The sequence below is a fragment of the Lepeophtheirus salmonis genome, unplaced genomic scaffold, assembly GCF_016086655.4.
Source record: "Lepeophtheirus salmonis unplaced genomic scaffold, UVic_Lsal_1.4 unplaced_contig_12750_pilon, whole genome shotgun sequence".
Lineage (NCBI taxonomy): Eukaryota > Metazoa > Arthropoda > Copepoda > Siphonostomatoida > Caligidae > Lepeophtheirus > Lepeophtheirus salmonis.
In genome coordinates this window covers 1-17,242 of record NW_027290201.1, presented here as the reverse complement: position 1 = coordinate 17,242, position 17,242 = coordinate 1, and the positions used below count along the sequence as shown (strand labels likewise).

Here is a 17,242-nt window from a genome sequence, read left to right as displayed (position 1 = left end):
GTAGCACGTGATTTTACATAGATTTTTGTGATGCTGATGAAATAACAATAAAAATTATACTATGCCATTGGATTATCATCATAAAAACTGCACTTCCCCCTACACATGGTTGACTTACTAAACCTTCCAGATAGTAGAACTCACTCGTAGTTTTTCATTAGAAACATTACTCCTCTATCTATGAAGTATGATATCAATACATCGTTGATGTACTTTTGTGTGAATGCGCGTACGCTTAGCGTATCGTCAAAGCACCTTCGGGTATATAAACTAAAGTTGAAGTAAATGTGAAATTAGACTTATACGAGTTCAATTCAAACCTCATTTTACTTTCATTCTATCAACATAATGGGTTAAGTATTTTCGAAATTTTTATATCTCAGTAATGGTTGTATAACATTTTCGATTCTTTGATTAGGTTTCTTACGATCAGCAGACAACTACGTGAAAGTATATACGGATGGGTCCTACAAACCCCCTCATTCTGGTGGAATCGGAGTTTTCTTTGGTGACAGTAATATAAACAATGTGAGTGAGAGGCTCAGAACCAGTCGAATCCTCCACTGTGCCGAAGTGCAAGCTGCCACTAAAGCCATCAAAGTATTAAAGCGTCATCATGAAACTAATGTAAATTTATTTACGGACTCTGATGTCTTAAGTGAGAATAGGACTAACGCTGGTAACCATAGATGGTGGAATGAGTACAATGCGGCCAAGAGTGGTATGAATGTTCGGATACACAGGATTAGTCGAACCGATTTTTCGTTGCAGAAGCTGACAAGCTCGCCAGAATGCTATCCACTAAATGTTGTAATCAATTTAACACTTATTTGTTAGCTCACGCCATTTATTTCCTTTATTTACTAAACGTTACTTATAATTTCATTTGATAAATAGAGTTGTGAAGTTTAGGTGTTATTTCTCTTTAATACGAACCAACACTACCAGTATTTTATTAAGTCGTTGTCAAACCATCTTATTATTACACTGATCATTCTTTTACTCCTGATCGCTTACTTTAAAAGCTATTAAAGCACTGATTTACGATTAAATTACTACTGTAACATCTCTCTCAACATAATTAGAAGCACTACTCCGTCACCTATCTAATCTCCGCGGTGATTGTTTCATTCCACACTGAGATATGACTGAACTATGGCTTCACAGTAGAAGTGAATTGACTGAATCTGTTTAATATAGCTTGTCTATGCTTCTTAGTTAATAAGGTCATTGTCTCAAAATTATAAATGACCATATACTTAGAAGTCTGTGCACAGCTAATCTAGGATGTTTAACTATACATGCAGTATATGTATCCCGAAAAACATATGTTAATTAAAACATCAATCATACTACTTCGCAAGAGATTGGTTCCACCACTAAACTTTGGATTTAAACAGCATCATAGGGCGAGTGGTAATAAAAATAAATAATAACACTTGTAAGTGAAATAAATTTGTTTAAAATTTTTGTCAGATTCGTCATATCAATGGACTTCTTTTCGTGGAGTAGACGAAATATGACCATCAGCTCACTAGTTCCATTGAATTCATATCTGTTAATGACATAAAGATTTCTATAATGTTCAGTTATCTCTTCTATTGAGAGGTTATTCAGCTTCCATTGATGGACCCACACTCCTATAATGGATAATTTTGGCCATTCAATTCATCGTGAATGGATGCCCTCAAAAATATGGTTGCTTTTATAATATTGTAATGTGTGCTTTCTGGATGAAATTTTAGCTAATATTTTAGACAAAAGAAATATACCAGAATTAATGATAAAAAAATAGAAATATCATTTTGGTAAATCATGATGTAAAGCAATCTTTCTTGCTTACATGAAATGCTAATCCATATTTAAATGATTCGTAGGAGGATGTTACAGTAGTAGAACCCAATTTAATCATACATTAATTACTTAAGCTTTTAAAGTTGATCCCCAACAATGGAGTAGAGCAACATCAGGTGTGGTACAACAATTTTTTAAGTTTCATTATGGATGAAGGGTTCAGTTTTTATTTTTATTGAATGATATTCGAGTGAGCAGCCTCAATTATACAACTGAAGCTTTGAAAATGATAAATTAAGTAGTCCTAAAAATGAAACTCCTCTTACTATAGACCATTACATATATTGTACCATTTTTTTAGCATTTTGATTTTGAAATTAGTGGATTTAGAAGTATATATAGCCGATTTTGCTTGAACCCACATAGTAACAATGACTATTGGCAGCACCCAGCATTAGATGGAGTAATTAAGTGTCGTCTTATATACTGCAGTCGAAAGACGGCGGATGATTAAAACCTAATAACCCCCTGTCGAAAAATGTAGATTAGTAGTTTATTTAGAATACATATTGATGAAAAAGTTTTAGATTGATAAAAATATTACCTGGTAGTAAATAGTGCCACAACTCATTAGTGTTGACAAAATAGTTTAATAATAATATTGGCCAATTTATATTAAGAGATTTAAAGCTAGTATCGTATTTTCTCTTAACAAAACAAGTTTTGCTTCTATTATTTGATTATGTACATAAAAATAATTATTATTTTGAACTAAACGATGACAAGTAGGCGACATTGAAAAAATACGTAGCTAGCCAGTAACACAAAACATAATACATATAACTCGAAGTGAAGTACTTTAAATCCATACGTAAAATGTTATGTGAGTCTTTGTTTTTATTTTAGTTTTTAGAGTACTTTTAAAACAATTAAGAGCGTGAGAATGAGTTTCATTGAGTACAAGAGAAATTAATTGATTAGTGCGAGAAAAGGACATAAATAATAATTGTGTACTCTATCGAGTGATTAATTTGCATGTAAATGATTATTCATATAAGAGGCGTCTGTAGTAGGCATTAGCCCCCTCCACAATCTACATAATTGCCCCTGATTTCGTCTAGCCTTGTTTCTAGGGAACTTATTCCCTGGACAACTCCACCCTTCCGAAATTACTACTTTCATAAGTTATTGTTTTGCTAACATCTCTTCATAGAATCTGTTGTTCGCCAAGTACCTTCGAGTTTGTACAAGTGAAATGCCGAAAAAAAGTCTTCCTACTCCTAGAATGAAATTATTGGAGAAAATGAATTTGGAACATTTACGCGTCGATATTATAAAAATTTAATACATTTTTCGATAAAAATCCAGCGTACAACGATTTGCAAGACCTAGCAAATTCTGAGAAGAAAATTTACAGAAACACATCTATTGTAAATTGTGATTTATAAAGGATTTTCAGCATATTGAGAGCCATTCATAGTAACATATGATCCTGTTTATCAATAAAAAGTGTCAAGAACTAGCTAATTATAAAATGGAATATTGAAATATTATACTAGTTCGAGTAATCATTATTAAATAACTTTGTAAGAATAAATTACATTTATTCATAAATACAATAATATGGTCATGAACAACTGTATGAATGGTCTAAAAGAACTCTTAGCTCCAAATGACGTGCAAATAGTTTGACTAACATCAGTTTCTTCTTGTAAAGACTTGGGGAAAGTTATTATGTATGTATTTAAATATTCAAAAATTAATTAAACAGATATTTCTTCAAACTTAGGATTAGCATATAGTTAAATTTTCATAATCTCCGGGATAAAGTGTTAAAGAACTAAAGTAATATGATTAAGAACAGCATGAATAAATGGTGTCAAATGAGTTTTACCTTCAAATGGGTTGTCTAACATCAGTTTCTTTGGGTTAAATTGGTATTCTACATATTGAAATACAATTTATTTAAGTATAAAAATTGAACATATTAATTTTCTTTTCTTAACTACACAAATTACTTAGATGACGAAAAATGAGGATTATATGTACATGGAATTTGAAGTATGATAGGAAAAAGACGGATTTTATTTCTACTCCAAGTATATCTGGACAGAACCGATTTCATCTGGAGTTATAATTGAAACTCATTGTTGAATTGAGGATTGACATTGGAAAAATTATTTGTCTATGTGTTGGTTGTTTTCCTCTCCCATTATTACAGATGCTGATGCTAATCTAATAAAACTGCATGATTGCTAAATAGTCTTCAAATTGTCAAAGTTACCATTTTGATTTTTCGTTTTTTTTTTTAATACGCCCAAAATTCTAATGATTTCATCACTTCATATAGTCATTTATCAATTGGAAAAACTTTGACCAAGAAGATTATCTCAATTTGACTAGATTGGGAAAAAAACTGAAACTGGGGACTTATAATTGAATAAAAACCTGTTGTAATGACAATTTATAAGCCTGCCACAATGACATTTTAAATACAAATTCAATCGATACAACCAGGATTGTGTACAAAATTACAAGTGTAAAAGAGATAAATGGTGCAACAACAAAAACTATGTCTGAAACTTTAGACTTATACAAGCACGAGGGGACTGTTTGGGAGTACCACAAGGTTGGCCCTTTTTTTGAATAATAGGCGAACTTCAATGGGACGCATAACTCCGCTCAGACTCCACTGATTTGAAAAATGTTTTGCTTTAAAGATACTCGGAAGGACAAGTGCTTAAGTTCAAATTATCTCAAAAATAATATCTAAGCTATTAATTTTCAATATGTCCTCATTTTACTATTTACTATTTTTTTTTTAATAAAGAAAAATATTAATCTTTGATGGTAGTTCCAAAGTTTGTATATTTAATTCTGCAGTCAAGTTAGGGTTTTATTTTAGTAGATCTCTTGAATATATGCAGTTTTGAATAAAAAAAAAGGTTTGCATTATCTGGCCTTGCTTTATATTTCTCTCTATGTTGCTTTTTTCCAATGAATAGATACTTAATGAAAATGTTTCAGAGTAGTTTCAAAACATTATAAAAACCGTGTACTATCATTTGAAACAGTTGGTATGACTGACATATTATTCTATTTCAACTTTTACGTGTCAATATTGGCATTTATATAAATTTATAATTAAAAACGATCGTAACCATTATACTTAATATAGAAAAATTTAATCTTCCATAAACAACACCAGAGTTTGTTCCAATCATTCTATCTAGACCAACTACACTAATTTATAGATCACAAAATATAAATTTTTTTTTAGTTGACTAGAGTATTAAATATCAATATGGAGTTGGCATTATAAAAGTTTTCATGTGGCATCATCATTTATTAAGTTAACCATTTTGGAATTTTGTCCATTTTTTCATAGCTACATACATAAATCAATTTTTATCCTCCGATATGACATCACTTGTAATTTTTCTTTGTGACATGAACGAAAGGCTATGTTTCGTTTTCTTAGTTTTTTTAAAGTAATAAACCAGTTTTAATTCCCCTTATTCGTTGATGTTAGTCGTTTGTGAGTCTTGGCCCTTGATGACATCATTAAGAACATTAAAATGATATAAACAATTTCATCAGAACAAATTACCACCCTTTTATAGATTTTTGGATTTTACTTTTAATTGAGGCTAAATATGGTTGCGTCAAAAACTATATTGAATCAAAAAAGTCTCAATTTATTATTTACATAATGTATGTATATGTTGTGTACAATTGTACAAGTTGCAATCTCATCTTCTTACATTATTTATCCTGGAAACACACTTTTTTTAAGAATTTATTATACAAAATTAACTTTTTTGACAAGATACTGTTCTTTAAATTATATTATATGGTTATTTTCTAAAAATTGCTGTTCATAAATGAAAAGCTACACAAAGTCTTGACAGTAACCCCAATTTGATACAATTCTGTTCTCACAACGTGAAAGGGAGGACGCAGGAGCGTATGGTGACGCCATGCTTAGTAAAATTACAAGATTTTTTTGAAATACAAATAGTTTAGATGGAGGTATTTTGCCAACATTAATCCTTTTGTACATAAGTGCTATAAGTACAGATCTGCTGATCACCTATTTTTTTGTGTGCCCATTGAAGTCGATAAATATAACCGTCTTCCAATCGTAATAAATTCATAACCCCTTCCATTGAACTACCAATAACTTCACTCTAATTTTATTACTTTGTTTATGCTGTTTATTCATCTTGTGATGTCTGCAAATGATCTCTTCAGCCCAATAAAAGCCTCTCTGTCCAACTTGGACATTAACAATGATCTTGCTTTGACAAATTGTCTATAAACTACAAATTACTTGGTTAGACATTTCATAGAAAGTAATCAATGTGCAAAGTAGTGAAAGTTGTTTACACAAATCAGATGTATAATTTTTCAATCTGCATATAAAACCATATTTTACCCACCATCAAACTTAATAATTATACCCAAAATCTAAAAAAATATGTAGTAATCTTTAGACAAAATAGTCAAAAAGCAGACCATTATAAACAATAAGAAAATGAACACTGTTCATATTTTTTACCGTTCCTCCTTCATTTTTTTTTTCGTTCGTCGGTCATTCGTCAAAAAAAAATGAACGTACAGCGTGAACACCGTTCGTTCTCAAACTTTACTTTATTAAAATAGAAGATAACACGTCAAGTGTTATCTTCTGTATTTCTTAAACACACTCACGCCTAGATACTCAATACTTAGGTGTTCTCTTCTCAAGCATAAAAATAACGGACTGACAAAAAGGGAAAAAAAAAACATTGTTCAAAATGCCAACAAAAACAAAAAATTGCCCGCTAAGCGATCCTTAATATTTACAATCCTAAATATATGTACTCCTTTTCTTTTTAATATGACGTGATGTCTCATGATATTTTTCCAATCTTTAAATATTTATCAATGTAGTTTTCCTACGTCAAAAGTACAAGTTATTGTTTTTTCATACTGTATATTCCTGAAAATTGTTCACATTCCATGTATATACAATTTTAATGCGTAGATGAGTAGCTTATTTCTTCCCTTATATTTTTGTTGTTGTTGATTTTTTTGTCTGGCTGCTCTTTCCTTTAAGTCCTTTAACGTCTACTTAAGCCTAATTGATGCAATTCCATCATACCAATAAGGGAAAGAAAAACAAAATCTTTAAAATATTGATTTTTGAGGACGTGTTCTTTTCCTTAAATGAAGTCTTATTTCTCCACAAAACAAAAAACTATGATCATTACTTACACTTTCAAATGAAACCTTAAAAACTTTTATATTGTCAAGAATTATTAGTAATATTCCTTAAATAGAAGTATTTCCGATCCGGAATATATTTTAGTTTACTAGCGTTAGTATTAAGCATTGCCCGAAGTCATTAGGCGTCGACTATTAGACTCATTTTGTTTTTATAAGAAGACAACCCCCCAACAAATCATTGGTGTTACTCTACGTTTTTCATAAGCAGACTCACACTTAACTATATAATCAAAAATTATACGCTATGTCCTAATGAATAGTAAAATAATTATATCAGTGTGATAATTTATTTAATATGATTTGATGAGCCAGGGAGGGAGTACTTTAGTTCGTTGCTAAAACTCATTTAAAGTCAAATTCATTTTCATCAATTTTAGATAAAATTCTTCCCTTCATTTTTCTTATTTAATATGAGTCGAACTAGCGCCTTGCACAATTTAATTTATTTTTACAAACCAGCGTTTCACATTTTATATTATACGTACAGTTGACAATCTTGTCAGTGCAATTTTGTACACAAGCTCAATGTTACATGCAAAACACCTGCCAGACTTTACTTATATGATTATATTACTATTTATTCGATCAAAGCAAGTTTTTGATTGAACATTCAAATATATATTTATACGTTCTGATAAATTTTGCTTTATTTATATTGATTGTTGCAACTTCTATAAAAATAATTTATGGAAGTACATTAAAAAAGTTTATTCTCGTATCATACAGTTTTTATAGAAATTATTATATAACTTATGAGTGAGTTCTTTCTTGAATAGAAACATAATTAAAGGAATGAGTATTGAGTGAAAATCGTGTCAGTTTCATACAAATTATATTGCTAAAAAGAATCTACAACAGTTACAGCAGAACAGTACAATGCAATGTATCTAAGAAAATTATATAAAGGAAGGCTTTAAATGATAGATAAAAATATTTACATCATTTTTATATGTTATAAATCATATTCAATCATACAATAACCTTCATCATATATATAAATATATATGTATGATATACAATATGTTATTGAAAGAGGATACATTATTTTTCCCAGATCTACTATCATGTACCGAGGTTATTAGGATAAATGCATTATCGTCTTATTTTTTTATTCATAATTAGCAAAAATACCTGTCATTGCCTAGATTTATTAGGCGATGACGAACAGATAAACTTTGCTTGATTAGAATAGAAGATAACAATTCCAAGTGTTACTGACTGTTTTTCATAAACACACTCAAAGGAAGATACTAAATCTGTAGGTGTTCTCTTCTCAAGAATGAAAATAACAGATTGACAAAAAAAAATATTGTTCAAATTGCCAACAACAACAACAAAAATTGCCCCTTAAGCAATCATATTTACTACAATCCTAAATATATGTACCCCTCTTTTCTTTTTAATACGACCAGAGGTCTCATGAGTTATAACCTTGGGAGTACTTTAATCTTTAGATAACTTCTCCAGAGATCATTAATGTTAATCTCCAATTTTCTAGAGCTCACACACACTTAGTTACTCAATACTTAAATGTTTTCTCCTCCAGAAGGAAATAATAATAAAAGCAAGTTAGTACTTTAGTTTCTAGAGTGCTATCTGGTTCAGCTGTAACGCTCGCTCGTTGTTAAAAATCATACTTTTTTACAATATTAATATCTAAGTATAAAATGTGAGTTGATCTATACGCCTGCAAGATTTGATTCATTTTTTAATAACATACATATAACCTTATTGATGTAAAGAGTATTTTTTAGGCAGACCGCTTTTTTGGAATTGATACTTTGAAGAATGGATTTTCTCTTCCTCAGCTGTTGTCATTATTATTTAACTCCAGACTGATGAACTTTTTTATCCTATAACATTCAATTATATTCAAACCTTGATTGAACATTCGTTTGTGGTAATAAAGGACGGAGAGAAACCATGTTGCGGAGTTATAATTGTAAATCCTTGTTGGACTGAGAGTAGAATTAAGGATAGACATCCGACTAATTCTTCTTTATGTCCTTGTTTATTTATTTCTCTTCCTCTTCCCTTGTCACAGCTGATTGTATCTGATCTAATGAAACATGATAACAGCTAAGCTACTTTTCTCCACAACATTTTCCTAATTGTTAGTGTTACCCTGATTAATTTTATACATGTTATTTTTTCTTTCTTTTTTAATTTTAGTAGGATCAAGTATCTACGCAGTAATAAGATACACTTAAAAATGATTCCACGTTATACATAGACAGAGATATACAGATAAACTTTGCCTTTATTTTTTATTATATATAATGAAAAAACAGAACCAAACCCCTTTAATCATTGTTGAAATCGAAGAAATCTTGCAGATGTGTAGATTTTACTAGAATGAATATTATGAGTTTTATTATTTTAATAAGATATATATTTTTATTATATCCCTTTGTGAATAATATATAAAACTCTCCAAATAAATTGAATTAGTTTGTGTTATCAATATTCTGTCGATATTAAAATAAATTATTTCGTTTCTACCCCTTTTAATTCTAGTTCTGCTATAGTCTGACTTTTTATTTCATAAACAAATAAAAAATTTCATTTACATGCGAAAAATCCTCTTTGAGTAATACTGATAGACTCGAACGGTCAGGTAAGCTTATATAACTAGATAAACGGACTCGTTGGGTCATTGCTGGCTGTACTATTGTTATACATTTGCCTTAAAACAGGCCATATGTTAGTAGATGGGGGTACAAAATTCTCGAAAATTGAAAGTATAATTCCGAAAATTTGGATTTTATTGTCACATTTTGAAAAAAATAAATAAAATTTATTTTAGTCCATTTTTTTTTTTCGTCTTCCTTAAAAAAAAAAATAATGTGCAAATTATCAAAAAGTACCCCTATAATGACTCACGTTAAAATGAACATGGTAAATTGTTGTTCTCAATACAAGGTCAGTCGAGAAATCTATTTGGGCCAGTGTTTTTTTCATTAGTTGCTTCAGTTGAATATAGAAATGTGAAGGGTTTAATGAGTTTTAGTTTTAAGCTGTAATTCAAGCTATATTATTCTTTCAAATTATATTCCTAATTGTAGTATAGTATTTTTGAGTAAGCTTGCAAAGGTAAATAAACATTAGACTATAAATAAGAGTTATATGAACGATTTTGTTTGCGTACTTTTAAAAGGACACTTGTCCATATATAGTGTAGGCACTCCAGTATTCTGAAAATTATATTCACATTTTTAATATGTTGTTCTTTTACTCTTGAAGGAATGAAAACTTTGAGGTTTTTCAGTTCATCCCAAAATAACACTCTTAAAAATTATCCCTTTTAAATTTCCATTAATAATTACATTTAAAGTTTATTTCAGTATCTCTTTATTGCAAAACAAATAAAAAAATAGCTGTCAGCCCCATAAAAGTCAAACAAACAAAAAAAAAAAATTAAGAGTGTCCTAAAACTAGAACTGATATAAAAATATTAAATCCGTCATAGTGTTTCAGTGTAATAATAGTGATATTTATTGCAATTGTCAAGAGTTTTATATTAATTTTCCTGCCTGTTATATCATTAAGTGTTAAAGAGCTTAGATAATCATAGATTTCATATATAATCATATATTCATTGAATCGAGGAGATCAAATTTTAATACGTATCAATCGGGATTGCACCTCTCAACCTTTCCCTTAAAAAAAAAAAAAAAGAAAAAAAGATTCAAATTATGCAGGAAATTGTATGTAAGTTAGCTATTACTAATTTTTATGGGTATTGAGTATACTGCTATTACTGTTTCATTTTATCAGCTGAGTGTTATTGAGAATATTAAGCAATACTCAATAACTGATAGAAAGGACCATATAGACAACTAAGGGATTTCGATAGACATTTGGACATAGTAAGGAAATATCTGATTCAAAGCGTGAGTCTTCCACAATGAATAAGTCAGGGATATAAAAGGTTATTATAATGTCAACGTCGACAGAAGAAAAGAAGATGATTTGTTAACCTTTAATTAAACCAATAAGGTCAGTCAGAGTTGAATATTTTTTTCATTTCTTGGGATTGCAAAAAATTATAGAAGTACAGTTCGTTAATGCAAGGGAAAAATGTAGTATATCTCTTGAAAATCCCCCTTTTATCTGCTGAAATCTATGAGTCATTCATTGGTGCATCTAGTCACCTCTATGTATTTATTTTTCTCTATCGAAATGACTAAAGGGAGTATAAGCACCAGTTCTTTAAGGGGAGAATAAAAGGCAGAACGCTTGAAGTGGTACACAAAAGTGTATTTGAAGGATATGGAAGTATAATTGAACAAATGGTATTTTCAAAATCATAAAAAAGACTGAGCTCAAATTTTTAATCAAACTAGGTGTACCAACTGTTATTTATATTTTCTTTAAAAAAACTCAACGGTAACTTCACACGTCTTGCGTCTCTGCCTATTACATTATTATTTCCAACTTTTGAACTATTCTTTATTTAATAATAAGGAGTTTCACAACTTTTTTAGATATAATTCGAGTTTATCAAATTCGGGTTTAAAAAAATTGTCGATGGGTATTAATCAACTGATCAACAACAAATGGAAAAAATTCAGAGTCATTTTAAATATATGAAGATTTTTGTTAAGAAAAGAAGGAATAACAGATAAAAAAACAAGTATTTTGGTGGCCATTGTTTGATTAAGGCGATATATTACTCGTATGTTAGATATATAGACTCAGGTAGTGAAACTAATACCTTTTTTTATTGCCTTATAGTTATACAGAAACTATCTATCAGATACAAAAGAAATGTAAAATTATCTCCAAATGTATCTATTAAATAAAGTAAAGGTTCAAAATATTTGAATAAAGTCCCAAAAAATATGAATACCTCATTTAAATTTTTTGACAATGTGAACCATATTACATTAGAATATGTATATCTAGTGAGGAAAATCGTGTTTATTTTGGAGATGTTAAAAAAGGAAACCTGAAAGTTAACCTGGAGACCCTGACAAAAATAATGTTTTTGAGGAGAGTCATTTAGCTTTTATAACGTTTTATTAGATCAGCTACAACGACAGCTGTGACGAGTGGGAGAATGAAATAAACAAAGGCATTGACAAGAATTACTTCAATGTTGTTCCTTTATCTGAGTCTAACAAGGACTTACAATTATAACTTAGCAAAAATCCTCCTTCTTTTATGAGCACACAAAACTTCAATCAGGTTTTGAATATAATTGAATGTAATAAAATGGAAGTTCAATACTGAGGAGTTCAATAACAATGACAATAGCTGAGGAAAAGAAAATGCAGTCTTCAGATGACAAAGTCTCCCATCAAAAGAAATGACATTCACAGACAACTTGTAGATATTGTAAAAGGATACTTGAATACATTTTACTCCTTAGAAATAACATAACACACAAGGATATTAAAATACTTAATATATCAATTGAAGGTATATCGAGTCATAAAATAACAAACTAGAAACTTTTATATTATATATGTATAAGAAAAAGTGAAAAACAGCATTTAAAGAGAGCATTATCCAAGGATCAATTTAAATCAGACTCGAATATTTCATTATGAGGAGAAAAACCGCTATTGCAATGAGTATAATTCCACCTCCAAAGATCTATAAAGAAAAACAAAAGCGATGATAAATCATTATGATTTGAAAAAAAAAATTAAGATAATCATTACCAAGTATTTCGTCATGTAGTCTGAATGTCGATCCATGTCTTCTATCTGATTTATGTGTTTGAGAGAGTGTTTGGTCAAACTCAATGTCGCAATGTTCATGTTGCTTGGATTCAAGTTCACCTTGTATATTGTACATGTAGCATGTAGAAACGAGAGTTTTGTATGATGAGTGAGTGTGTATCAAGTCCATGACGTATCCATGAATTTCCGCTTAGATAATAATTTATGTAGAATGATCATTCCTTATTTCCTCTATTCACTGCATTTGAAGAACACGGGGGGACGGTCTAAAAATGCATTTTTCATTTGCATTTAAAATATATAAATATGTTCATTGTGAATTCACAAAAAAAAAACACACATATATTTTAATCACCATAAAGTCATAAAAGGGTCTGCTTTATTAAATTATACATACATACCATATCAGTAGCAGCAGCTGATAATGTTTTATGTTTGACTTTTTCATCATATAATGTGTAATGGGTTTATATTCATATAGTGATTTGTGACGCCGTTATCCCAGTAACTTAAAAATGTGCTCCGTATTTTATTGTCAGCTTTCGGTTTCATTCATGTTATCTCTCTCTTATTAGTGCTTCGAACTTGATTGGACAACTACAGAGTGGGGGACACACAACATGCAGTAGCATGATTCCTAATTTTAGGTTTCCACAATTAATTCTTCATTTTTTTTCAACTCTGCTCTTCAGCTTTGAATGTCCCATCACATCCACTCATTTAAGTATTACCAAGGTATAGATTCTCAAACAGCATTAAATAATCGAATAGAGCCTTTAAGTCGAATTTGATCATTATTTTATCCATTTTAAAATATAAAATTTTTATGTAATTGGTTAAGTAAATGAGAGCTTAAAAAATTAGACTGTTACTTGCAAAACTGCCGAGAAAGAAAATTGCCCAAGGCAGAACACATTAAATTTTATCAGAATATGGATTTTAAAAAATATGCATAAAAATATATTTTTCCAAAATATATAATCAGGTGTGTCCACAAGATTATATATATTTATATACTCTTTTTTTTTTTGGGGGCTAGGCTTTTGAATTTTTTTACAAAAAAAATTTACAAATATTTTTTTTTAATCAAAAATCCATAGTTATTCATAGAAAATTAAAATTTTTGGAAAAAATTTCAAAAATCTATAGCTCTTCTCAATAAATTAAATTTTTCGAAAAAAAATTAGAATATTACTTTTTCACTTATTCTGCATAATTTGCCTGAACTACTTATTTTTTAAAGAAAATAAATCTTTAAATTAAATTATCATTCCAAGTTCATTTTTCCATTTCAAATTGTTAGGTTTAACATGGAAATATGGGAATGAAATGTTTGACAATTTTAAATAAAACTATGTATTTCAAAACTTTTTTTTTAATAGCATTATTTTTATTTTACAAAACCTTCATAAACATACTTAGGTTCTTGAAAGTTCCTAGATAGCCTCAATCTATTTATATATATAAAGAAAATAAATACCTTCAGAAAAATTAGAAAAACATAAAATTTTAAACTAAGAAGTCTTTGGAACAAAATAATATTTGAGACACATGTATATTCAGCTAAGTTTTTTCATTCTGGGAATTTCTTTAATAATCAAAAAAATGAAATTTTTTTGTTAATTGTTAAAAATTAATATGAATTTGAACCATTCTTCTTTATTTTCAATCAACCCTATTCAAAACGGCAAAAAATATATTGCAATTATAAGCTTAATATTGTAAACTTAGCCTTTTAATTATAATAATAAATGAAACAAATACATTTCCAAAGTACTAAATTGTCTTTAAAAAACGACTTTTTTTTATTTCAGGGAATTTCAAGAGTTTGATAGGTTTTGTAGTTATAAGTAACTTTGTATGTTCAAAAGCTAAGTAAAGATTTGTGGTTTTTGGTGATAATATTCTATAAAGAAAAATATTTAGAGAGGAACTAGAGAGGAAATTCTATTGAATACAGTCATAACATTAATAGCAATTAATTTTTATGATACATATTGCAAAATTGCCTAGAAACAATTATAGAGCAATAGCAATTTGTATTCGTACATAGCTAAAATATTAATTTAATTCATTTTTTATAATGGCTATTAAAAGGGGTTTTATGGAAGGACTCTATTTTGTTCTTTTGTCATTGACAGTAATGATCTGGAAAAAAAGAGCCCTATTGTTACTACTCCCTTATTCCTTGATGTTAAAGTCAGAATACCCACTATAACTTAAGTATATAATTCACTACTAAATAGAATAATAGTTTCGATTTGATAATAATTAATTGCAGAGCTAATTATTTCCGATGCTTGAGAAAATCAAAGCAAAGTTAAAAGCTGCAGATTTAACAATAGAATATGTACCATAAGTGATTTATAATGAGGATTCATAATTATAATTAGAGCACTTAAACTAATTAATTGAAATTAAAATTAAGTACGTACACGTATTTTCATTATCTTGTGGTAAGACAACATTTCCTTCCACGTCAGATCAAGCATGATCTCTGTTTTTGACACTTGTTTCTGAATTAACTGAACACAAAATATATATTTTAGAAGTAAATATTCACGCATGCATTTTTCATTGAAAAGGGACTCAAAAATTCAACGTGTACTTATCTAATTATGTCATTCTTCCGAATTGCTTAGGTATTCTTTATTTAATAGTAGGAAGTTGTTCATAGGCCTAGAGTTAAGTAGTTGGAAATGAAAAAAAAAAGGAAGGAGAAGGCTAGAGCGAGGCATATGGTACAATCGAACATCAGCTGCCTGTTATATGATTGAGGGGTGGGGGAGAATGTGATTTTTTCTATAGCTGCTATCAATTTTATTTTATCCTTTAAGAGAGAAATTCTAGGTTCATATAAAGTAATCACTAGTACATGAACTCATGAAAGACGGAGAGCAACAATGAGGACTTGTGGGGGAGTTATAGGTGTCAGTCCTTGTTGAGCTCGGTGTAGAATTGAGGATCTATATCGGAGTCATTCTTGCCTATATGCCCTTGCTATGTAAGGAGTAGGATTTGTGTTTATTTCCTATCTCACACCAGCTTAGAGCTGATCTAATACAACGTCATGACATTGATATAAGCTAAATATTCTTTAAAAAACAAAAAGACTTATTTAAATCCTACTTGATGATGACTTCTTTGTAAAGAAATCAAAATGGGTGTGAGAAGAAAAGAGGAGTAACAGATATTGTACTACTGAATTAAGACCCGGCCTGTAATATGTTTTATGGGGCTGTAAGAATTACTGCTATAAGGAGGAAACCCTTCTAAATTTAAAAAAACATTTATTGCAGAAAAAATATTGTAATTAAAATTTGGAGGTCATACATTTCAGCGTGGTTCTTTTGGGCGCACTTTTTTAGCACAACTTCTTTTCTGCATCGCTCTTTTCAGTGCAATCAAAATTTTCCATGTTTATGTTGACTTTCATGCATAAATAAATACATTAATAGAACATTGATACCAAAAACTATATTTATTTATATTTCATGTTATTTAATTTCCAAAATTTAGTCAAAATATTCTATATTCTGTTTCAATTTTAGCCAGAAATGGCAATATGATCCGTTTGAATTTATCAGAATTATCGTTATATTCCTAATATCCATAGAAAAATAAACAAACGAAGTTAAATGCCTCTTTTCAGGAAGCATTTGGTTATACTGGATCTCCATTCACCCATCGTTTCCATTCCCAATAATTAATATTATTCTATTTGGATATCCTAGTCATATGCCATCTGATCCTTGCTTCAACTTCATTTCTGTTCAAGGGATCTCGGTTTCTTTAAAGGAAGGATCTTTCATTGTGCAGATGTCCTTCACATCAAGATCTTTGATCTTGTGAATCATCGCCTCTATGCTCAAGAATACATCAATTCCTCCAGATCTTGTAAGGAATCCTCGTATACTTCTATAAGAACTAAGGATTTTCATAAAAAGATAGAATAATTGACTGAAATATCCAGTGAGAAATATACAATTATCTATCATCTTCCATTCACAGCTCCTTTAATTAAATTATTGAGTATATTCCTCCTTAAGTCGACTTTGATTTGTCTCCTACTCTAAGAAAACATTCATTGATAATAGTCCTGAAATGCAGAAATCATTCATATCTATTACATTGATATGATGTAGTTTTTGATGTGCGGCTTATATGGATAATTTTATTTCCTGAGTATCATTTAAATATTTGCAAAAATATATCTCTAAAGAAATAATAGTCAAAATCACAAGTCATACTTAAGAAATCATATTTACTTATGTTAGCAAGATCATTACTCTAAGTTCTAAATTTTATATTTAGGCTAAATGACGCATTAAGATCTTATTCATAGTTTGTTTGTTTTTTCACACGATCATTTTATCTTTATTACATAATATCCAATTATTCTTAATATATCACTTAATTCTTTACTATTTTGATGTCTTTTATGACAAAAATATATACCTAGTATTAAAAAAATAATAATGATAACT

At 29.3% G+C, this 17,242-nt stretch overlaps 1 protein-coding gene and 1 long non-coding RNA gene across 2 annotated transcripts; one reads left to right on the top strand and one right to left on the bottom strand.

Annotated features, from left to right (window-relative positions):
* The first annotated feature begins 348 nt into the window (after positions 1-348).
* Positions 349-1,646, top strand: LOC139907456 (uncharacterized). Its single transcript, XM_071893881.1, has 3 exons — positions 349-352; positions 419-721; positions 1,573-1,646. Exons 1-3 carry the CDS (start codon positions 349-351, stop codon positions 1,644-1,646), a joined length of 381 nt encoding a protein of 126 aa, XP_071749982.1.
* Positions 1,647-12,502: 10,856 nt separating this feature from the next.
* Positions 12,503-13,174, bottom strand: LOC121130860 (uncharacterized). Its single transcript, XR_005868853.2, has 2 exons — positions 12,735-13,174; positions 12,503-12,666 (listed from the first exon to the last, which is right to left on the bottom strand). It is a non-coding gene; the product is annotated as an uncharacterized lncRNA (long non-coding RNA).
* Positions 13,175-17,242: the final 4,068 nt, after the last annotated feature.

Coding starts and splice junctions, on each gene's coding strand:
- LOC139907456 (XM_071893881.1), top strand. Junction 722..1,572: donor GTACAATGCGGCCAAGAGTG/GTATGAATGTTC, acceptor AATGACATAAAG/ATTTCTATAATGTTCAGTTA.